The following is a 25,175-nucleotide window of genomic DNA, read 5'->3' as shown; positions in this document are numbered from 1 at the left end:
GGAGAGCCTTTTGGCTCTTCATTTTAATAAATGCCATGGTGGAAGTACAGAACATTTAAAAGCTACTATTCTGGAACAGGTAGACATGAAATATTTAGATAAAGAAATGTATAAATTAAAGCTTTTAAGAAAAGAAGCATTGTTTATTTTAAAATTTGATACATTAATTCCAAGGGGTTTAAATACAGAATGTTGCTGGAAAAGTATTTTATGAATTTAATAGATGTTACTTTAAATTTTGCTTGAATTAATATTTTAATTGTTTGATAAATTGTTTGATTTTATTAATGAGAGCTGGTACTATAAAAGGTTTTTAGATATTGCTATGTATTACTCCTTGAAGGCTTATTGTGGCCGAGGCGCTAGAGGAATAAATCTATCTTTTTGTTTATCTGGCTTTCGTTGTGTGGTGTAGATGTTCAAAATGCCCTGACAGCTTTCAAGGACCTGCTTCATCCAGGACAGTTACTGATAAAGACAGACAACACTGCGGTCATGCGGTACATAAACAAGCAAGGAGGTACACATTCCTTCCCCCCTATGCAGACAAGCAGTGACCTTATGGGAACAGCATTGGCTTTTCAAGTTCACCTGCAAGCACAATTCCTGCCAGGAAAAACAAATACTCTGGCAGACGAACTAAGCAGAAACCTCATGGATCCCCACGAATGGAAACTGGATCCACAAGTCTTCAGCATGATAAGGAAATGGGGATGCCCAGACGTATATCTATTTGCCTCCCCTCACAACTGCCAATTGCAGAGATTTTGCACAAGGAATTATCACGAGCAAGCATGGAAAGTGGGACGCCCTATCCTTCAGCTGGAAAAATCTAACCGTATATGCCTTTCCTCCACTGCCTCTCCTTCCCAGGGTACTCCTAAAGGTCAGACAAGAAAAGCCAAAAATGATACTGATTGCACCAGACTGGCCACCAATCCTAAAGAGCTTGTCTCAAGGTCCAGCATGGATATTGCGTCAAACTTCCCACTTGCTGACCCAACAAAACAATCAGATCCTGCACAGCCAGCTCAGGACCTTAAATCTGGCAGCATGGCTGATAATGTAGCCATTCAGAACACTCCTGTTTCAAAAGCTGTTATGGATGTTATCTTGGAGGCCAGGAGGCCCAGTACCAGAAAATCTTATGCAGAGAAATGGAAAAGATTCTGTGCTTGGAACAAGGCATTGACACGTGTGTACCAAATATCCCTCAGATTTTACAATACCTAACTGAGATGCTGAACAAAGGCCTTTCTTTCTCATCAGTTAAGATTCATGCCTCTGCCATTTCAGCCCATTACAATGCGGAACCCACCTATCTTTTCTCATCCTTTAATAAGGCAGTACCTCAGAGGGGCCAAAAACATTAGGCCTCCAAGGAGAGCACCAATTTGGCCTGGGACCTCAATTATGTTTTGAAAAAACTCACACTACCTCCTTTCGAGCCAGCATCGACAGCAGATATAAAATTCTTATCCTGGAAAACAGCTCTGCTCCTAGCAATAACCTCTGCAAGGCAAATCTCGGAGTTACAAGCACTCATGGCTGTGTAACTTTTCATCATTTTTCATCCAGACAAGGTTTCTATGAGGACAAACCCTACATTCATGCCTAAGGTGGTGTCCATTGTGGCCCTCAACCAAACTATTCACTTGCCTACCTTTTATCCAAATCCACAGAACAAGGGTGAGAAAACTCTGCATTCTTTGGACATACACAGGCAGCTACACTTCTACTTGGACAGAACTAAAGCTTTCAGAAAGACTGAGCAACTTTTAGTGTCATATGCTGCAGGATCACAAGGAAAGGCTATCTCAAAACAGACTATTTCTAAATGGATAGGCCATTGCATCTGTTTCTGCTATTCTCAACATGGCAAATCAGTGCCTAAGGCCATTAGGCCTCATTCCACAAGAGCAGCAGCCACTTAAGCAGCCTTCCTCAGAGGAGTACCAACTAAAGATATCTTAGAGGCTGCAACCTGGAGTTCAGTGCACACCTTTACAAAACACTACCACTTACCTCTTTACTCTAAGTCCAGAGCAGGCTTTGCCACTGCAGTCCTGCAGGTCCTCATAGCCTCTCCTAATCCTCTTTAGCCCAGCCACCCATCCTCAGCTTTGGGATTCAACCCAAGAGTAATGACTGCAACAGTGAAACACGATGAACACAGTACAGTTGTGTACCTACCATAAATGTAGATGTTCGAGTGTATTCACTGTTGCAGTCCAGGTTACCCACCCACCATCCCACTTTTCTTTGCTGGGTCTTATCTGCGCTTCTCTATCCTATACAACCTATTTGCTGTATTTGCTTGTAGATGAAGGAAATGTTATTTTTGTGCATGCATTTTTATTGGCATATTTTTCAGCCTACCAATTTGGGGGCACCTGACATCTGGGGCAAGAAAAACTGAAGAAAATGGCGTCTGCTACATCTTTTATACCCCTGGCGCACTGATGTCAGCGAAGAGGCAACAGCAACCGACGCCGGACCTAGACTTTGGAATTCTGGCCGACTGAGGGTAGCCTGCCAGCAGGATAACCCAAGAGTAATGACTGCAGCAGTGAATACACCCAAACATCTACATTTATGGTAGGTACACAGCTGTACTTTCCTCAGAGGGGCATCTAATGTCAGACCTCCCAGAAGGCCTCCTATGCCAGCTTGGAACCTGAATTTAGTTTTAGAGAAACTAACCTTACCTCCTTTCGAACCTGCTGCTTAAGCTGAATTGATGTACCTCTCGTGGAAGACTGCTTTCCTACTAGCTATCACCTCAGCCAGAAGGGCTTCAGAACTTCAGCCACTAATGGCTGTTGAGTCCATCATGTTCTATGCAGACAGGGTCTCACTGAGGACTAACCCCTCCTTTATGCCCAAGGTTGGTATCTGAGGTGACCCTCAGCCAGGCCATACACCTACCCACCTTCTTTCCCATCCGTCAAAACAAGGTGGAAAGAATTCTGCAGTTGCTAGACGTGCACAGACAACTCTGATACTATCTAGGCCGTACTAAACCCTTCAGAAAAAAACAGACCAGGTGCTGGTCAGGTTTGCCCCAGGGGCAGAGGGGAAGCCAATTTCCAAGCAAATCATATCCAAATGGATATCACATTGTATCCATTTCTGCTACAGACTACATGGGAACCCCCCAGGTCTATTTGTACCCATTCCACTAGAGCAGCCTGCACTTCCACAGAGGAGTCCCCACCATGGACAACTTGGAAGCTGCCACCTGGACCTCTGTCCATACCTTTAGAAAGCATTACCACCTACCTCTTTTTTCTAAGTCTAGGGCAGGGTTTGCCTCTACAGTTCTGCAGGGTTTGCTGACAAATGCCTAGGGCTCTAATGTATCCTTCCAACCCTCTTTTCTGCTTTAGGAATCCTCCCACAGGTGATGACTGCATCAGTGAAGCACGAAGAACATAGTACAGTTGTGTACACTTACCATAAATGTAGATGTTCGACTGTATTCAGTATTGCAGTCCTGGTTTCCCTCCCTCCATCCCCCTTTTATACTCTTCCTCTAAAGGGACATAAGCTACCCAAGGTGGCTTTTAGCCACCAGGACCACTTTACCTTATTTCCTTGTGCTTCTGACGGGTCAGGGCAAGAAAGACGGATGTAATGACATTGACTGCCTTGCTTTATTGCACTGACAACCTGATGTCCGACTACAGGCGACTGCAGCCGACGCAGAAAAACATTGACTCTGGTATTTGGGCCGGCCGAGGGCTACCACAGCAGGGATAACCCACAGGTGATGACTGCAACAGTGAATACACTCTTAACATCTACATTTATGGTAAGTGTACACAACTGTACTTTTTATTAGTTCATTGGAATAGCTAGTCAAAACTGACTTTTTCAGCCTTTTGTTAGTTGACTGTATTCATTCAGTGTTTCATTTATTTTAAACACCTCTGAGTGCATTTGATTTTTTTCAGTCTTGCAGCTAAGTGAATAGCAGTTCAAGATCCTACCCAGCCATGTTTTTCTTGTTATTTTTCTCTGTCTTATTTTGCGCAAATCTTTTTCTTTGCTGGAGTATAGGCCACGTAGTTAGTAACCAGTAACTGAACTTACACAAACCGATCAGTTGTGCTGGCATTTAGTTTAGATTTTCATACTGGGAGAGCTGTAGTCAATCTACTGCTTCGTGTGAAACCATCTTGGAAGTCTGATTATGTGGTGCTGTTGTACATTTTAGTTGGTTGCATCTAACATCTAGCCATTAAGGAGAGGTTATTTAAATACTTATGTGCACATAGTTTCTTTTAGATTAGCTGAAGAAGCTTGATGTTCTTCATGTTTCACTGTTGCAGTCATTACATTTGGGTAATCTGCTGGCAGGTTGCCTTCAGTCAGCCTGATTAACAAAGTCTTGGGTCCTGCGTTGGATGCTGTCTCTTCTTCCATGACGTCAGGTCGTCAGGGGTATAAAACATGCAGCTGACGCCAGTATACCAGTCTTTCTTGCCGCGCGGTGCCCGAAGCAGAAGCAGTTTGCAAGTGCCGGTTGGCTGACTGCTGAAATTTTCGATCTGAAGTAGTTAACTTCATTTGATCAGCAACCTGTGGGTATCGGATCCGACCTCGGTTCCGAGCCGGCAGCTTTCCAAGCTAAAGATCCGAGCTCTCAGCTCTTTCCCCTTGCCCATAATACCCTGCTACCTCCCTCCAGTCCTCAGATCTCGTTTGCCGCGGCTTCTGAAGCATTAGGGACGAGCTCCTAGCGTTTTAGGTGAGGAATTTGTGTATTTTTCTTGGATAAATAGTTTCTTTTCGTGTGTGTGTGTGTGTGTGTGTGTGTGTGTGTGTGTGTGTGTGTGTGTGTGTGTGTGTAGTAAGCCCATAGTTTAGTTAAACCGTGTTTTTGTTATATTTTGTGGTAAATTAGTATTTTTCCCTTCCTCTTACTGTGTGTGAGGGTGTGTGCTTGTGTGTGATGGCCGAGGGCCCAAAGGCCATTTTTTCAAAATGTGCTGAGTGTGGTCATAAGCTGTCCGCAGTGGATGGCCACACTCAGTGCGTTCTTTGCCTGGGGGTAGACCACTTAACAGCGGGCTACCAGATCTGTGCAGCCTTTAACCCCTGGGCTCTGAGGGACAGGAGAAACAAGCTAATCCTGGCGAGACTCTTGCCCCCGGATTCTTCTTCCTCCTTTCAGTGGCGCCAGTCGCGGCTGCGACTGTCCAGCCTTCAGCTCCCCCTCCCCTGGCCTGGGACTCAGCCTCCCACTGTTTCCCAGGGAGAGGGGGACTCTTCCAGTAAAGAGAAGAGACATAGAGAGAGGGATAGACACGAGCCATAAGCGGCGGGCCAAATCAGTTCCTTCGGCTCCACCAGCTAAATTGACTTGTTCCCCTGTGAGGATTTCCAGGTCTTCCCCTCTCGGCTCTGTTTTCCACGCTTCTCTCCGGAGCCGGAGGAGGGGTCCCGGTCACCTTTGAGGTCATCTAAGCGGCCTTCCCAGCCTGCCTCAACGACTTCTTCCAGGTCTACCAGAAGTCTGTCCAACGCAGATATGGACCGGATGATACGTCGATTCCTGCAGGCCCAGATGCAGATGGGAGTGCTCCCCCCCCCCCTCCGGGAGGGAGCTCGGCCCCTTTCTTTGCACCCATTGCTCCTTCTCTGATCCGCTATCTGGTTTCGGAGCCGTTGGATCCGAGTTGTCTCGGAGCCAGGGAGTCTGTGCCGATAGTAGTTTCTACTTCGATGCCGGCCTTACCCTCGTTATTGGGTCATCTTTCGGATCCAAGCTCTCTGGGCCGAGAGCCGAGCTTCGGATCCGCAGGAGTGAGTGTGTCTTCGGCTCCGTCGCTGTCTGAGCACACTTCCCTTTCGGGTCCGATTGCGTTGGCATCGACACCGGACCTCATGTCAGAGCCGAGGGGACTACTCTTGGAGCCAGGGAGAGTAGTTCACCTTCAACGTGGTGGAGAGGGTGCTGTCAAGGAGTTCGAAGTCCCCAGTCCGTTCTACGGATCCTCCCTTCACTCCCTCACATATGGGCCTGTCTTCCATCGTCCGGCCCCAGGGACCGCCTGCGTCTGCACCCCAGTTGATTCCTGTAGAGGAACAGGACCCGTTGGTGAGCCCTCCTCGGACAGCCCCGCTGAGGAGGTCCCTCTTAAACAAAAGTGTAAGAGGAGACACTTGGACTCCACCGAGTCCCTCATGGAGGACACGGACTTAGAGGAAGGGGAAGGTTCCCCCAGATCACCCCCAGAGGATGTCTCATTTGGAGACATTATGGAGATGATGCTTATAAGAGGGGGTGGTCAGCCACGAAACCTTCCTCGGATGAGTCTGTGTTTCTGGAGGCATTCGACGCAGGCCCATCTACCTCTTGGGTGTGTCCCCCCCTGCCCGACCCCCTGGTAGACTTGATTACTACCAGGGCTTGGAAGGAGCCGGACACTTTGGAGCCAATCCCTAGGAGACCAGATAAAATTCTTAGTCCCCCTTCTGACAAACCAGCGTGGAATAAAGGTCCCCCGGTAGATGGCATGGTGGTGGCGGCTGCCACCAAGAAGGAACTGGCGCAAGAAAGTTCCGCGGTCCATCCTCCTGATAAGGAATCGCAGACGATGGACCATATTGGAAAGCAGATGTTTGCTTCAGCCACCTTTTCTATAAGGGTGCTGAATTATCTGGCACATGTAATTAGGCTTCAGCGGGATCTGATAAAGGAATATGCTGGGTCTCCCCCGGACTCCATTGCGGCCGAGGACAAGCGGACCTTCTCGGCTCACATGGCCACTCTAAAGTCAATATCAAACACTTCTATGCAGCTTCTCTCCCATGCCACGGAGGGGGCGGCTAGGGCCAGCGGAACAGGGGCTGCCTTGCAGCGCCATGCCTGGCTCCATCTTTGCGACTTTGTGGAACCCTTCAAGGCGTGCTTCGCGAACGCTTCCTTTGACGGTTCTACGCTGTTCGGCAAAACCGTCCACGACACTACTCCAGAGCGAAAAAGACGGGAAGACGCTGTCTGCCGTCGTGGAATCCGCTCCTCAAAGGTCCTTCTCAAGGAACCAGAGAGGACAAAAGATGTGGTTCCGGAAGTCTCAGCAGTCCCGTCCCGCTCCGGACCCTTCGTCCTTCAGAGGCAGAGGAGGACAAGGTAGACGCCGGCCCAGAGGCAGAGGGGGGGCCCGAAGAATTTCGTGTCAAAAGAACCCTTCTCCAACCGACCCGCACAGCAGCCCTGAGGGGTTGCCCGACTGTCCCCCTCTGGAGGCAGTCGGGAGGCATTTTTCGGAGCATCTAGCAAGTTGGGAGTCCATTACTACAGATCGCTGGGTGCTCCGAATAATATCCAGAGGTTACTCTATCCCCTTCCTGGATCTTCCCTCGCTAACGAAGCGCCTCCTCAATGTTCCACCCAATCAGAGGGAGGCTGCAGCTTCAGAAATACGGAAGTTACTAGAAAAAAGGGCCATCCAGCATGTCCCCCCAGAGCAGTCCGGGTTGGGCAAATACTCCAGGTTCTTTTTGGTGCCAAAAAAAAGGGGGACTTGAGGCCAATTCTCGACCTGTCTACTTTGAACCTGTTCATTGCCAAAGAGAAATTCCGGATGGTCACTCTACAATCTATTCTCCTCCTCCTGCAGGAGAATGACTAGATGTGCTCCATAGACCTCAAGGATTCGTACTACCACATTCTCATGGACAGACGATCCAGAAGGTTTCTCCGCTTTCGGCTAGAGGCCAGTCATTATCAGTTCAGGGTTCTTCCATTCGGCCTCACCACAGCCCCCAGGCTGTTCACTAAAGTCATGGTAGTTGTGGCAGCCCACCTGAGACTTCAGGGAATTCAGGACTTCCCGTACCTAGACGACTGGCTCCTCACCACCCCCACCAGGCATCTACTCTGTTCTGCCAGGAATTATTCTTTACTCTTGGCCCATCATCTAGGCATCACCATAAATTTTAGGAAGTTCTCTCTTCATCCTGTTCAAGTTCTGGATTTCATAGGGGCCAAGATAAATGCGCGTTAGTCCAGGGCCTTTCTAACAACGGACAGGTTATGCACCTTGTCAGTCCACGTAATAGCACCTCTACAGTCCCCAGCCCCACCCGCAGAATTAGTCCTGAGAGCCCTAGGATCCATGGCGGCAGCCATCAGCCTTTCACCTCTTGCTCGGTTACACATGAGTCCTTCAGTGGACCCTTCATGTCCAATGGTCCCTCCTCCTTCACCCATTGGATTCACCGATTCCCCTAAGCAGGGTTTGCAGAAACTCCCTTCTTTGGTGGCTGCATTCCCGAGAGCTCCGAGAAGGGAGACTGTTCGTAATGCCTCAACCCCAAACCACGCTGACCACGGACACTTCTCACCTCGGTGGGGGGGGGGCATTGCATGGGCAGGCACGTGGACCCCTGTAGGGACCGTTCTGCATATCAATGTTCTGGAGATGAGGGCGGTGCTTTTAGCGTTGCAAGCCCTTCAGGACCTTCTTCCTCTGGGGAATGTTGCAATTCAGACAGACAACATGGCGGTAGTCTGGTACATCAACAAACAGGGAGGAACCAGGTCTTACCCTCTTTGTCAAGAGGCTATGAGAGTTTGGGAATGGGCGATTACCACCAACCACTTTCTGATAGCAATGCACATTCCGGGTCGGTCCAACATCCTAGCGGACAAGCTGAGTTGTTCTATCCTCACACCATACGAGTGGTCTCTAAACCCCTTAGTAGTGAAACAGATCTTCCTCAGATGGGGTCAGCCTTGCTGCGATCTCTTCACGTCTCCTTCAAACGCAAAATGCAGCAAGTTTTTTGCTCTAATTCCCCCACCGGGGAGAGTCCCAGAGACGCTCTGGTTCATGCTTGGCCGCCCGGTCTACTTCATGCTTGTCCTCCTCTTCCACTAATGACGAAATTTCTGCAGAAAGCTCATCGATTAGGGAGCAAAATAATCCTCATAGCCCCATTCTGGCCTCGCGAGATCTGGTTCCTGTACCTGTGGTCTCACATCATAGCTCCTCCTTGGGTCTTAGATCCCACTCCGGATCTGATCTCTCATCCTTCGGGATTGCAAACTCCGAACCTGGACAACCTCAAGCTCAGCTTGGTTGATCCAGTTCCACTAATGGCTAGGACTCCTGGTATCTCATCTTCCGTTAAATCTATTCTGGTAGCGGCGCATAAACCTACCAGGAAGATCTACAAGAGCAAATGGAAGCGTTTTTCCATCTGGGCCACACACAGGAATTTGGACCCTATTACAGCTCCCATTCCAACAGTTCTTGAATTTGTCCCAAACTTTACCCAAACCAAACCGATCAGTTGTGCTGGCATTTAGTTTAGATTTTCATACTGGGAGAGCTGTAGTCAATCTACTGCTTAGTGTGAAACCATCTTGGAAGTCTGATTATGTGGTGCTGTTGTACATTTTAGTTGGTTGCATCTAACATCTAGCCATTAAGGAGAGGTTATTCAAATACTTCTGTGCACATAGTTTCTTTTAGATTAGCTGAAGAAGCTTGATGTTCATGTTTCACTGTTGCAGTCACAGGAGACTGCTGACCGGCACTTGCAAACTGCTTCTGCTTCGGGCACCGCGCGGCAAGAAAGACTGATGTAATGGCGTCGGCTGCATGTTTTATACCAAGAAAAAGGAGTAGAACCAGCACCAAATAAACCAATAATCCAAAAAGGTGCTAAGAAAACGGAGCGGAGATGAAATACTAAGTTCCAGATCGTTTATTCAAGCCACAAAAACACCAAAGCAACACGTACATCCACGAAAACCATGAACGTCTTAACTCATAAAAAATGCGTTTTCGTCTTAAGTTCGACTTTCATTAGATGACCAGTGCATTCATTTGTTTCCTATGTTTATATTAACACCAGTTAGTTAAAACCAATAAAAAACAATTCTCCATGTTTAAAACAACCAATTATATTAAAATCCTATTATTTAAATATTTGAATATTGAAACATTCAAATACACTCCACCTTGTTCTCATTAAACCTCCTTTCCATTTCATGAATATTCATTTGCATGTTTTCTTAGATATAAACTAGATGTTTGTCACAAATTAAAAATTCTTCCTGTTTAAAAAATTCTATTAAAAAATTATGTTTATTCAAAAACAATCCTATATCAACATAATTTGAACATTTTAAAAACATTTTGTAAACATTTTGTAAAGATATTTATAAAAATGTCATTTACTCTAATTTTGAAGTGGTGAAAATCCATAGGGAAAAGTACCATAAATCAAATACATGAGTGGGTATATTGCCATCTCGTGGTTGTTACCTTGAAATACATTCAAAGTTTAGCTGATCTTAACTTTAGTAAAGGTAGAATTGAAACGTAGTCATTCAATCCAGGGGGGGTTCCCTGCCTCAAGGGTCAAGTGCCACCATAATTCCCTGAATTCTATTTTTTCTTACCAAGGTCCACCCCTGATATCCAATTTAACTTGTTCCAAAACCAAGAAAGTAAACTTAGAATCCAGGCATATTTTTGAATGTTTAAATAAGGCATTAGTGTCTTTACCTACTGTCATCTCATACATATGTTCATAAATCCTTCTTTTTAGCATTCTTTCAGTGTTTCCTACATAGAAGGATTTATAAACTAAACAAGAAGCCAAATAAACTAAGCCCTTAAATTCACAATTATAATAGTCATAGTGAGCCATCTCTTTCTACTTTCTAAATAAAATCTATCAGTGTTCATAATGTAATTGCATTGATTGCAATGACCACATTTATAAGTGCCCACCTTCTTTTTATTATTTATCTGGTGTTTATTCTCCAAAATAGTCCTGATGTTTTGGGAGTTTTTGTATGTCACTTTATGTGGAATTTTAGGTATATTATCCAGATCCGTAATGGAAACAAACCTCTCCCATTCTTACCATAACATATAATTGCTTCCCATTGTGGGGGCACTTGACATCTGGCGCAAGAAAAACTGATGTAATGGCGTCGGCTGCATGTTTTATACCCCTGACAACCTGACGTCATGGAAGAAGGGACAGCATCCGACGCAGGACCCAAGACTTGTTAATCAGGCCTACCGAGGGCAACCTGCCAACAGATTACCCTAATGTAATGACTGCAACAGTGAATACACTTGAACATCTACTTTTATGATAAGTGTACACAACTGCACTTTTTAAAGATGAAATGTTTTAAATCTGATGTTAATCTTCGTTCATTCCTTACTGATGGGTTATCTGTTCCGTTCTTGGAACCGAGCCAGCCATATATCAAGCTCACGGTAAAACACTCCAAATTCCCCGTAATACAGGAACCAATGAAGGCAGTCTCACAATAATGTATGGAACGGTCCTCTAGCAAGACTCTGCAGTCCGTAGTATAAAGAAATAATTTATTGAACAAAACAAAATAAAACGAACGTGACATTAATGATTTAGGGCTTTCATTTCCTAACCGGAAACTTCATCAGAATGTATGCTGTTACTATACAAGGGCTTTTATACATCATCTTGTTAATTGATTGGATAATTTAATACAGTTAGAGTTAACTTGAAGTTTCAATTCAAATCTTTTAAATAAAAGTGGGTTAAAAGGAACAGTTAATACATGAAAATAAAAATGTATAAAAATAGTTAATCTGTCAGTGAAAGTGAGATATCTTACAAGTATAAAAAGCATATTGATTTAAAAAAACACATAAATAACATAATTTTGACTACATATGTTAATTTGCAATACAAGTTATTGAACAACCAATGTTAAAAGTTTTTTAAAATACAGTTTCCTATAAAGACAAAATATAAATTGCAAAAGAACTTTGTTGAAAACTTTTGTCAAATTGTGTGTAGAGTTAATAAATAAATACATAAAAAGTTGATAAATGGATGGAAGAATAGATAGATGATGGGAAATGTAAAATAATGGTAGTAGTAATAATATTATTAGTGGTGTTGCAAAAAATGTTATTTCTCTTTGTTTTTGTTTTTATTCCTATTCTTACTTTTTATTTTTACCTTATTAACCCTGAGTTTTAGGGCTGGTAGTAGTGACACATAATCGTTCATCCCTGGAGGTGTATTGGAATCCAAACGTAATTGCCAGATTAATTCTCTGTAACTGAGTTGCGTTTCCCAGTCCCCCCCCTACTATTCCTGGGTACCATTTCCAATATCCAAAACTTAAAGTTGGCTCCCAAACAGGTTAATGTATGTCTGTATAGAGCGTTTGTTTCCTTTTTCCTGTTTACATCATACATGTGTTCATATATTCTTTGTCGTAGATGTCTCTCTGCCTTACCCACATAATATCCCCAACATGAGGTACAGTAGGCCAAGTATACTACCCCACTAGTATAACAAGTATAGTGATGTTTACCCTTAAATGTCATAGGGATAGAAGGTAATATTAGTTCCTCTGTATTTGCAATAAATGTACATTGGGAACATCTCCCACAACGAAAAAAAAAATTATTGCAAATACAGAGGAACTAATATTACCTTTTGGCACCGACATGCTTTTCAGTGCAGTTCTTTCTGGCACGGTCATCGTTACCAGTGGAAACACCTTCCTCGACGGCACCTTACCCATTGGTACAGACACTTGCCTTTATGGTGCAGACACCTTTGACTTCTATGGCGCAGACTACTTCGACACCATTTTCCTTGGTGCAGACATCCTCTGTTCCAGGCTCTACACCACTCAAATTAGCAAGGACCAAGTACTGTCCTTCTTTGGATCTATTCATTGGTAGCCAATATAGTCCTTTTCTAGAAAGGTCAGAATTGTCTTCAGGTTTCTCTATGAGGTCGACCAGGATCCTCTCTGAACAAGATGTGTTGCGGCTTGTTGACCAGTTGCTTGTGGCCAGAGGTCTCTCTCTCTCAACTGTCAAAACCTATGTTCTCAGCTTCAGGTGAACGTAGTTCTCCTCAAACTTCAACTTACACTCCTCCTTCGACTTCCACCCAAGTATTGAAGCCCATTACTCCAACAGCAGCTTCCCTCCCCCGAACTCCAGTAGTGGATCTCACTTTGGAGCCGGAGTCATCCTTGTGGCCCTCTGTGCAGTGGGCATCGGGCTCTTCTCAGGCCAGTAGCTGTGCCATGGGGGTAAGCATTTTTGCTTCCAAGCCGATTTTTTTTCTATGGCACTCTCCAGGAATCCTCCTCCTCTCGCGCTTCACAGTCCTCTTGAGACTCGTGGTCTGGAGGTAGTCTTCTCTGGGTGGGGTGTGATCCCGTTTCCGAGGTTGTCGTACTCTGTTCTGGGCTCCCATCCCTCTTTGGGTGGGCTGGCCTTCCAGGCCATGGAGAGGGTGCTTGCCTCTGCTGGCAAACCCCACAAGTCAGAGTCCTCTCCCCCTCTGTGCTGCCGCAACTCTCACAAGCCACAACCGCCAGCCACCGGGCACAAGGGCCTCAGGTTTCTCCCCCTCAGGAGACCCCCTCTCTGCAGTTTTCCCCAGAACCAACCACTGAGGAAATACCTCACAAGGCTTCGTACAAGAGGAAGCACATGGACTCCACTGAGGAGGCTTTGACCGAAGATGGACTTTGATGATGGGGAAGGATCCCCGCAGTCATCTGCTGATGGTGTCCTTTGGTGACATCCTTGAGATCCTTAGAGAGGGGTGACTGGATGTCCTCTAATCCTTCCTTAGAGGAATCTGTATTCCTACAGGCCTTTCGAGCCCAGCCCCCTACCTCCTGGGTTACCCCGCCGGCCAATGATCTTGTCCAGCTCATCGCCCAGTGTGCATGGAAGACTTCTGACACGCTGGAAGCTATACTGCGTAGGCCTGCTAAGATCTTATCTCCCCCAGCTGAGCATCTCCATTGGTCAAGAGGTATTCCAGTAGATGCCATGGTGATGGTGGCTGCAACCAAGAAAGACTTGGCAAAAGAGAGCAAACTGTCCATCCGCCCAACAAGGAGTCCCGGGCGATAGACTAGGGAAGCGTGTGTTTGCTTCATCGACCTAAGCCGTAAGGTTTTTGAACTATTTGGCACACTTTACAAGGCTCCAGAGGGATCTTATCAACCAACTCTCTGAAACCTTGGCAGGAGCTGTTTCTGATGAGGACTGTGACAACTTAGCTTCTCAGATAGCCACCCTAGAGTCCATATCCTATTCTTCCATGCATCTTATTTCTCACGCAATGGAAGGAGCGGCTAGAGTGGCAGGCGCAGGTATAGTCACCAGACGACATGCCTGGATGCACCTTTGTGACTTTGTGGACTCCTTCATGAATGGCCCCCATCAAGGCCGCTTTTTTGTTTGGCCCTAAAGTTAAAGATATGCTGGTAAGGTGTGAACAAGACGGCAAGACCCTACCTGCCGCTGGTGTCAGACACTCCACTCCTCAACGATTCTACTCCAGAAATCAGAGGAGTGGAATGATGTGGCACAGGAAATCACAGGGCTTTTTCCATGACGCACGTGCAGAGTTCTCCCCTAGAGGCAGAGGGGGAAACTCCAATGGAAGACTCCCCTTTCGAGCAGAGGTAGTCTGTGAAACCGGGGTTCCAGAGATTTCTCTCGTCTACCCTATCAGCGCTCCTGAAGCGTTGTCTGACTGCTCACCTCTGGAAGCGGTCGGGGGTTGTTTTTTCTTGTACCCCACTGCCTGGCGAAACATAACCACTGACTCTTGGGTACAACGGATAATATCCAGTGGCTATCGCATCCCCTTCCATCTTTGTCCAACCTAATCCAGAGAATTACCCGACGTTCCACCCAGTCAAAGGGAAGCAGCAGCACACAAAATCCTAAAGCTGCTACAAAAAAGAGTAATCCAAAAGGTCCCCCCAGACCAGATAGGATCTGGTTTTTACTCAAGGTTCTTTTTAGTGCCAAAAAAGACAGGGGACTGGAAACCAATTCTGGATCTCAGCACACTGAACAAATTTGTAAAAACAGAGAAATTCTGGATGGTCACGGTTCAGTCTATCCTTCCTCTTCTGGAAGAAGACGACTGGATGTGCTCTGTAGATCTTCAAGATGCGTATTACCACATAAAAATGGACAAATGCTCAAGAAGATACCTCCACTTCGGCATAAGAGCCAGTCACTACCAATCTCGAGCACTGCCCTTCAGTCTCTCTACAGCCCCCAGTGTGTTCACCAAATGCATGGCAGTGGTTATCGCTCACTTGCGACTTCAAGGATTCCAGGCGTTTCCCTATCTAGACTGGCTCCTCACCGCCCCCGCCAAGCTTCTACTGGAAGTAGCCCTACACTACACTCTCCTTACAGCACAACACCTGGGAATCACTATAAACTGGGAGAAGTCCAACACGACCCCACCACAGTCTTTAGAATTCATCGGGGTACTGTTGGACACGGGAAATTGCACAGCATCTCTCCCGGACAACAGACTTCAAAGAATAAGGCAACAGGTTCAGCCGCTGCTCTGTCACCACAAATCTTCTGTTCACTCCATACTCTGGGGTCAATGGCAGCCTCGATCACCATTGTTCCTCTAGCCAGATTCCACATGAGACGCCTTCAGTGGTTACTTCTCACTCAGTGGTACCCGCTGCAACATCCTTTGTCCTTTCAGATAAGTGTAACTCAGAGATGCAAGCAAGATGTACTCTGGTGGGCATCTCGAAATCCCCAACAATGGTCTCGTCCCTTCAGCCCCCATCAGCCGAAAGCCAAGATGACCATGGACGCCTCCCTGATGGGGTGGGGGGGGGGCTATGTCAGGGAAACTGTCCAAGGCACCTGGTCGGAGACCGAAGCCCTTTTCCATATCAGTGTCCTGGAACTGAGGGTAGTGCTACTAGCATTGCAAGCATTCCATTCCACCCTTCCGTCAGGGACTATTGCGATCCTGTCAGTAGTCTGGTACATCAACAAGCAAGGGGGCATCAAATCTTATCCGTTATGCCAAGAGGCCTTGAAAATATGGCAATGGACGATAGCTTCCAACTGCCTTCTAATTGCAATGCACATTCCTGGGAGCTCCAACGTAATATTGACAAGTTGAGCAGGTGCATTCTACAACCTCATGAGTGGTCCCTCAACCATGTGATAGCGGCAAAAATCTTCAACCGCTGAGGCCAGCCGTGCTGCAATCTATTCCCCTCCCCAACCAACTACAAGTGCAGCAACTATTTTGCCCTGATCCCCCCTCAGGGACGGTCACTGAGATGCTCTAGTCCACACTTGGCCCTCGGGTTGACTTTTTGCTTATCCTTCTCTCCCCCTCATCAACCAATTTCTGAAGAAAACATGGCAGTTGAAAAGCAAAGTGATCCTCATTGCTCCATATTGGCCTCGACAAGTCTGGTTCCCCTTCCTCTGGCCTCACCTGCTAGATCAACCATGGATCTTCAATCCATCCCCACCGTTGAACTCCCAACTGCAGGGTCTGTCTCACCCCAGTCTAACAACCTTGAAACTGACAGCTTGGTTTCTCCACTTCTAGTGATTGCCAGGCAGGAAAACCTTTCGTCCCCAGTGCGCAATATTTTCGTTGCATCTCATAAATCCCTCCACCAGACTAATCTACTTCAGTAAATGGAAAAGGTTTTCTCTATGGGCAGCGAATAAACAATTTATACCCTTTGTCAGCCCCAGTTTCGGTGGTTGTGGATTACTTATCACATCTTTTCCACTCTGGGGTGTCCGCCTCTACTATTCATGTGCATTTAGCTGCCATTTCAAATTTCCACATTGATTTTCAGGATTCTTCGTTCTAGTCACATAGACCCTGTGAAACTTTCTTGAAGGAAGTTCTTCACCTAAAACCTTCCTTTAGAGAACCAGTACAACCCTGGGATTTGGCCTTGGTCCTGCAAGCCCTAACAGCTCCCCCATTTGAACCTGTGTCTTCAAGTGATTTAAAATATCTCTCGTGGAAAACTGTTTGATTGCAATCACATCGGCCAGACGCTTGTCAGAACTTCAAGCCTTATGCATCAAACGTCCCTATCTTAGCTTCCATAAGGATAGGGTATCACTGAGAACTAACTCTTCCTTTTTACCAAAAGTGATGTCAGAGCAGTCAAAATCTGCCTGTAAATCAGACCAACTATTTCTGGCTTTTTCTGGACCAAGACTAGGTCATCCTGTCTCAAAAGTTACATTGACTTCGTGGTTGAGAAATTGCATTGCCTTTATCTACAACAAGAACAATATCACCTTGCCTCACAGAGTGAAAGCACATTCTACAAGGTCTATGGCAACTTCAACAGCTTTCCATGCTAAGGCTTCCCTCAATGATATTTGCTCAGCTGCGACTTGGGCCAAATCTCATACCTTTATTCTTCATTACAAATTGGATTTGGCCTCCAGAGGTAGAGCGTCTTTTGGCTGCATGGTGCTCAGGGATGTCTTTCCATGAGGGCCACCCAGGGATACAGGTAGCTGGGGACTCTGTCCCATCACTAAGGAATGAGTGACGATTAACAACATCAGATAAAGAAGTTGTTTACCATAACGTTCCATCTGTGTTGTTGATCTTGATTCATTCATTACTCCCTACCCTCGGTCCCCTTCCGGAGGTTCCTGGTTGATCAAATATATTCCTTTATTGTAGATCTGTCATGACCATAGGTATCGTCTATTTTGTCTGTCAACTTGCAAACTCGATCTGAGGTAACAGGGAACAGAGCGTTCTGGGTAGGACCTTTGCTCGAGAGTTTTTGGCTGATGCAAGCTTGATATATGGCCGGCTCGGTTCCGAGGATGGAACCGATAACCCATCAGTAATGAATGAACGAAGATCAACAACACAGATAGAACGTTATGGTAAGACGTAACTTTTTTTTCTCCGAGTCTTGAATGTTTATGAAATCGCATTTTACAGACAGTTTTCTAGCATTTGTGGATGTTACTTTACTGAATACTTTCCAAAAACACTAAGTTGGATGTGGTCTCACTTTCTCCCTTCTTTGGAGACAACAGAGCTGTTCCTGTGAAGGTGGCCACCCATGATTGTATGCTTGTGTGACTCCAACTGGTGAAGATGAGAGAAATTATGTTAGAAAGTAAAAAAAGTTATGTATTTGCAATAACAATATATCTGGAATAGTAGGTCATTGTTATTTCCACCCCCAACTCTCTTGATGCAGTCTAGAGATCTTTATTGTTATAGTGCTATGCTTTGCTTTTATGCAGCATGAACAAGCTCTACAAATGAAAGTATTTTCCCTTAATGTTGTACAGTTTTTAGGGTATTAAATACCCCACACACCTGGTTCTCAAGTAGAAAGCAAGGAGTGTGGAACTGGTGTCATCTAACTTGGCTAAGAGTGGTATATGGGGGAGCGGACCTCTCCCCCAAGATTGTGCAGTGACTTTGATCTGTTACTGTCCGAGATTCACTTATTTCTACATTTTACATCCAGTTTATCCCCCACAAAAAACTGGTTTAGGGAGTAAATCCCTTGTTTTACTGCATAGCCTCCCTTGTTAGCACTTCCTTTTCTGCCTGAAGCAGCTGTCCCCTTTATAATGCTGGAAAAGCTTGTTGAAGATAGATTGTGAGGTTTAGAGCAGAATGTCTGACATCAGTAAATATGATGGATAGCACTTGTACTTTCTGAGAGCAGGTTAATTCCTGTGTCGGATGCTGTCTCTTCTTCCATGACGTCAGGAGTATAAAACATGCAGCTGATGCCGTTACATCAGTCTTTCTTGCCGTGCGGCAAAACAGAAGCAGTTTGAAAGTGCCGGTCAGCGGACTCCTGAAATTTTCGTTTTCGAATTTCAGTACCGAAGTCTTCAAAAAAAAAAAAAAAGTTAAGTACCCTGTTGGGGATCTTTTTTCTTGCTCCAACCGATGTCAGTAAAAGTGAACAATTGTCTTACCTGTGGAAAGCAAATACCTCATAAAGATTTTCATTCGTACTGCATTCCTTACTTAGGCCCAGACCACGACGTCCCTCGCTGTTGGTTTTGTGCCTTGTTCAACCCCCGAACTCTGTCGTCAGACTATATTTGCAGCAAATTATTTTGGTACTCTGTATCAGTACTCCAAAATGGCTTTGTTAAGCCATCCGATTACCGATCTTCTGAAAAACATAAAGATAAAGACAGAGACAGACCGCATAGGTCTAAAACTGCCGACGACGCTACTGTTAAGCTAGTCGCCAGTCGTCCACCGGTACTCAGGCTCTTTCGCAACCCCTGATAACCGATACCTCAGATTCACAGGCCTCTACTAAGCCCATTCAGAGTCCAGTATGCTGCGAGATGCTTGTTCGACTATAGAACCTGCGGATGTCTCTACCCTGGATGGGTCTGGAGCCGTTGTGCAGGCACCGGCTTCTGAGGGTGTATTCAGGCCTACAGACTTGCATTTTAAACCAACGCCATCTTCTTCATCCAGGCCTAAAACTCACACCACGCCTAGAAAACCGACATCCAAACCACATGCTCAGGCCCATATGCCTGAAAAACAAATGCTTAGACTGAATACCTTATTACCTTATTTGGGGAAAGCCAGCCTTCCCCCTCTAAGAGACCTAGAACTGATTTTCCTTCTGATCAAGAATTTGATATTTCTGTTCCTTCTGATTACCAGGATTTGCCTTTATCTACCTATGAGGATTCTGCTGCAGAGGATTCCATTCCCTCTGCTTCACCTCCAGAAGATTTTTCTTTTGGTGAAATCTTGCACAGTCTTAGGGAGCATTTCCGCTGGAAAAGCCAGGATTACTCTGACTCCAAAAAAAGGCTTAGGGAATTCTTACTCCTTCCTCAGCACAGGCCTTTAGCTATCCCTCCTGTTCTGGACATTGTAGATGCTTTCTTGGAATCTAGCCTTTCCCCACACACTTTATCTCCAGCTCCCAAAAAACCTTGACAGGTACCTGACTCTCACAAGTTCCTCTTCAAGAATCCTACTGCAGATCCAGAGACCATTTCCCAAGGACCAAAAGGCATTAAGGCTGCTGCTGCCAATAATCCTACCCCTTCTGATAGAGATTCTAGAGCCTTGGACAGATGGGGTAAGAAGGTATACACTTCTGCTACTTTGGCCATTAGGGCTTTAAATTGCCAGTTTCTTATGTTAAAGTACCAGCAGCATGTTATGGGACTACTTAAACCGAAAATTATGTTGATTCCTGACTGTGCTCAACACAAAGAATTACAGGATTTAATGCATTCTGCAGAACAAGTTGGTAAACATACTTTGCAATGTGGTTTTGACTCTCTAGAAGCATCTTGCAGGCTGCTGTCACTGGGTCTGTACTTAGAAGGCATGCTTGGCTTAAGGAGCAAAACTTGCCAGATCATGTTATAGCTAAATTACTGCATGCTCCCTTAAACTGCCTGTTTGGCAACAAAGCAGAAGTCCTCAAAAGGATGGAGGAAAAAGCTAAATCTGTGCAATCTGCTAAAGATTTCCTACAAGTACAGTCTCCCAGATTTAGTAGGCATTGGCCTTCAAAGAACTGGTCATTTCCAGTCTCTTCCAGGCCTTCTCAGTCTAAACCCAGGAACAGCAGACCACCTAGGTTACAGTCTCAGGCTACGCACAGGCCTAAGCAGTGGGGGGCTCCCACTTCCTAAGCAGGGAGTAGTAAGCCACCCCCTATGGAAAAATGGCACTAACTTAACCTTAACCCTTCCAAGCCCTGCTCCAACTGCCTGCTCCCTTAGGAGGAAAGTTCTCCCTAAATGCAAAAAACTGAGAACTCCTTACCCAGGACAAATGGGTTTTGAATATAGTTTCCCAAGGATGTAGATTCCACTTCCACACCGTACCAGCCCCAAACGGTTGGCCAGACCTACTGCCAAGTCAATAGGCAGAGGCCCAACAGCAGGTTCTCGCTCTTCTAAGTATCAGGGCTATTCAGCCTGTCCCAGCAGAACAAAGGAGACAAGGTTTTTATTTAAGACTTTTCCTGGTACCTAGAAAAGACAGCTCCTGGCGTGCTATCCTGGACCTCTCTATTCTAAACATCTTTTTGGTAATCCCAAAATTCAAAATGCTAACACTTCAGCAGTAGCTTCCTATGCTAGGCAAAGATGCCTGGTTGGCAACCTTAGACTTAAAGAAAGCTTACCTGCACATTCCAGTAAGGGAATCTTGCAGGAAATACCTACGCTTCAGGGCAGGCTCCATGCACTATTAGTTCTGTGCACTTCCCTTTGGCTTATCTACCGTGCCCAGGGTATTCACAAAGTGTCTAGCTCCAGCCATTGCATTTTGCAGGCAGAGAAATATTAAAGTATACCCATACTTGGATGATTGTCTGATTTCAGGCAGAAAGCTAAGACACTTGTAACCTCACTGGGGTACATCATAAACGAAAAGAAATCTCACCTAGTACCCTGCCAACAGATTGTATTCCTGGGAGCAAGATTTGTTTCTGCAGTTGGTGCGCTGTTTCCATTTGGTTGGATTCCTGGGAGCAAGCTTGAACACAACTTCCCAGATGGCTTTCCTCACTCCAGAGAAACAAGTTTATTTGACAACCTACTTCAAACTATTGGCCACAAAGCCCCAGCTATCTGCAAGGAAAATTCTGCAAGCCCTGAAGTTCATGGCCTCTTGCATTCTACTAATTCCATATGCAAGACTGCATATGAAGAAACTACAGTAGTATCTAAAAAGCCTATGGTGTCAACATTCTCAGGACCTGGAATCAATGATTCCTATCAATCCTTCTATACAGACAGAGTTCCTCTGGTGGGCAGAGGCCTTCTACCACAACAAGGGACTCCCTTTCACTCTACCCACTGCCGCCCAAACCCTAACAGACGAATCAGACTATGCATGGGGGGCTCACTTGGCAGGGCAGTGTATTCAGGGCAAATGGAACCTGAAACAGATGCACCTGCACATCAACCAAAAAGAAATGTTAGCTGTACATAATTCCTTGACAGACTTCAAAGACCGTTTTCTTCCAGGACAACTATTGGTAAAGACAGACAACACCACAGTTATGTGATACATAAACAAGCAGGGGGAACCCACCTGTACCCTCTCTGCAGACTAGCCATGGTTCTGCGGAATGCAGCCTTGAGCTACCAAGTGCACCTACAAGCTCATTTCCTGCCAGGCAAGCTAAATTCACTGGCAGACAACCTAAGCAGAAATCTCATATGACCCACACAAATGGAAACTGGAACCAAAAATATTCAACCTCTTGAACAAATGGGGGGACTCCAGAGGTAGACCTGTTTGCCTCCCCCTCAGAACTACCAGTTGGACAAATTCTGCACAAGGACTTCCTACAGTCAAGCTTGGAAAGTGGATGCCCTGTCCTTTACCTGGGAAAGCCCCTCTGTTTATGCCTTTCCCCCTCTGCCTCTCCTCTCGAAGGTTCTGCAAAAGATCAAACAGGACAAGCCAAGGACAATACTGATTGCACCAGACTGGCCACACCAGCACTGGTACCCCCTCTGGCGCTGTATGAGACTGCTGTAACCATGGCGCCTGCCTCAGACCCCTTCTCTGCTGTCCCAGCAGGCGGGCAAGATTCTGCACCCTCAGCTTCAAACCCTGAACGTTGCAGCCTGGATAATTCCTTGAGCTCTCGAATAGCATTCCACAGTAAGCAGGTGCTAGATGTCATTCTGGAGGCAAGGAGGCCTAGTACTAGAAAATCCTATGCTGAAAAGTGGAAAAGATACTGTTCCTGGAGCCAGACACTGGGGAAGGGTACAACGGTGCCCAGTGTACCTCCTATTCTTCAGTACTTAACAGAAGTGCTCCAGAAGGGCCTATCCTTGTCGTCAATTAAAATTCATGCCTCTGCCAGTTCAGCACATTATAATACTGAGCCACCCCTCTTCTCTCACCCCCTGCTGAAGCAATTCCTTAGAGGGGCCAAAAATTTAAGACCCCCCCCCCCCCCCAGGAGAACTGCTACTCCAGCTTGGGACCTTAACTTTGTATTGGAAAAGCTCACTCTCCCTCCCTTTGAGCCAGCTGCAACTACAGAGCTGAAATTCCTTTCTTAGAAAACCGCCTTCCTTCTAGTCATCACTTCAGCAAGATGAGTGTCTGCATTACAGGCCCTCATGGCAGTGGAACTCATCTTCCATGCAGACAGGGTTTCCCTCCGGACCAATGCTTCCTTTATGCCCAAGGTGGTGTCTAGTGTGGCCCTAAATCAGTCCATTCATTTGCCTACCTTTTTCCCTAATCCACAAAACAAGGGAGAATGAATACTGCACTCTCTGGACATGCACAGGCAACTTAAATTTTATTTGGACAGGACTAAGCCTCTCAGAAAATCTGAACAGCTGCTAGTTGGTTTTGCTGCAGGGTCACAGGGGAAGGCCATTTCAAAGCAAACCATTTCTAAATGGATAGCCCATTGCATTCATTTCTGCTACAAGCACCATGGAAAACCTACCCCACAGGGGATTGGATCACATTCCACTAGGGCTGCATCTACCTCTGCAGCCTTTCTCACAGGAGTCCCTACCAGGAACATCCTAGACGCTGCTATCTGGAGCTCTGTACATACCTTCACCAAGCATTACCACATGCCTATTTTTTCTAAATCCAGAGCTGGTTTTGCCACTGCAGTCTTGCAGGGCTCAGTAGCTGGCCCTAATGCTCTCCGACTTCCTTCTCCCTTCCTTAGCTTTGGGAATCAAACCAAATGTGTTGACTGCGACAGTGAAACACGAAGAACATAGTACAGTTGTGTACACTTACCATAAATGTAGATTTTCGAGTGTATTCACCGTTGCAGTCCTGGTTACCCTCCCTCCAGCCCCCTGACTTCTCTTGGCTCTACCTTTCCTTCTTGTTTGGTGTATTTATTTAAGTTTTCTGGTGTATTTGCTTTTTGTTGGAGGTGTACCATAACATATAATTGCTTCCCATTGTGGGGGCACCTGACATCTGGGGCAAGAAAAACTGATGTAATGGCGTCTGCTGCATGTTTTATACCCCTGATGACCTGACTTCATGGAAGAGGAGAGAGCATCCAACGCAGGAATCCAATACTGTAGTATTCGGGCCGGTTGAGGGCTACCTGCAGGCAGATAACCCAAATGTGATGACTGCAACAGTGAATACACTTGAACACCTACATTTGTGGTAAGTGTACACAACTGTACTTTATATGTGGTATTGTGTTTTTAAGCTGTTTTACACTTTAAAATTTTTTTTTGGTTTTCTTTTTTCTTACTCACTGACGTATTGGGAACCCTTGTAATAGGTGCATTCTGTATTGAGAAATGTGAATTGCACCCCTCTTTGGTATCAATTTATTTGTATGATTATAATTTTAGACAAAATAACATTTTTAAGCAGAAATCCTGAATGTGATTTCCATTGTTTTAACTGTAGGTTCCAGTAACAGACAGAGTCAGTAGCAGCCCTACTTTTACCTTTTCTTCTCCAATTGTGCTGTCCACAGAAACTGTATCACCTGTAAAATCTGTAAGTATAATGGTTAACATCTTTGTTATTGCTCTGCTAAGTCCTGGCTGTTTAAAAAGTTCTGATTTAATAATCCTTTTAGTCAGTGTGTATGCCAGTTTTCATATCCCACCTGTTCATACTTTTCTGTGGTACGTAGGTTGCAACATGGTTGTCTCTTCCCTTAATGGTAACTCTGGCTTTGTTCTTTAGTATGTGGGAGTGGTTATTGGTTGGCACTATGTAGTGTACCACAGGTGATGGGACTTATGTGATCCAGATAGCTCAAATTAGAGACCTCTGTTAGGGGTCTGCTTTTGAGTTCATTCTCCCTTGTAACCCAATTTAGAATTTTCTCAAAAGCTTCCCCTTAAATGGAGGAGGGAGAGACCTCTGCTACAGTATATCATGTTAGTTTTTTGAGCTTGCCCAGTTGGTCATCAATTTTGACTTTTTCATAGGTTCATAGGTTAGTACTAGACTATCTGCCCGAGGGCATCTATTAGCCTAGCCAGAATGTGTTGACTTTTGCCGCCCCCTTAGATTAGTTCCCTGTGCCTCTGTCCAGCAAAGCCCCTGCAGTGATCCCCGGGGTAAATTTTCTGTTTCCCATCCACTCAAGGCTTCTGTTGAAGAGTGTTAGTGAGGGGCTCTGCCTAATGTAGACTGGAATCCTGTTCCAAAGCATGGGGAGTCTCTGGGACAGGAATCTATCTCTCCAGCACGTCCTGTTTATCGTTGTGGTGAGGTTTAGATCCCTAGAACGTGTGGCTCTTCAGAATTTTTTTTTTTTTTAGATGGAGCATGTCCTTCAATTCTGCATTGGACATGGCCTTATATGTCAGGCA

At 45.6% G+C, this 25,175-nt stretch overlaps 1 protein-coding gene across 1 annotated transcript in view; it reads left to right on the top strand.

Moving 5' to 3' along the window:
- Positions 1 to 25,175, top strand: part of NUP153 (nucleoporin 153) — a gene marked incomplete in the record, with an annotated part of 2,476,866 nt that overhangs the window by 802,810 nt on the left and 1,648,881 nt on the right. Inside the window, 1 exon segment of the mRNA XM_044065729.1 lies at positions 24,256 to 24,348. Coding sequence (XP_043921664.1) covers positions 24,256 to 24,348 — 93 coding nt within the window.

The sequence above is a fragment of the Protopterus annectens genome, chromosome 3.part0 (genome assembly GCF_019279795.1).
Source record: "Protopterus annectens isolate FY-2018-M chromosome 3.part0, PAN1.0, whole genome shotgun sequence".
Taxonomy (NCBI): domain Eukaryota; kingdom Metazoa; phylum Chordata; order Ceratodontiformes; family Protopteridae; genus Protopterus; species Protopterus annectens.
This window is presented reverse-complemented; position numbering and strand designations above follow the sequence as displayed.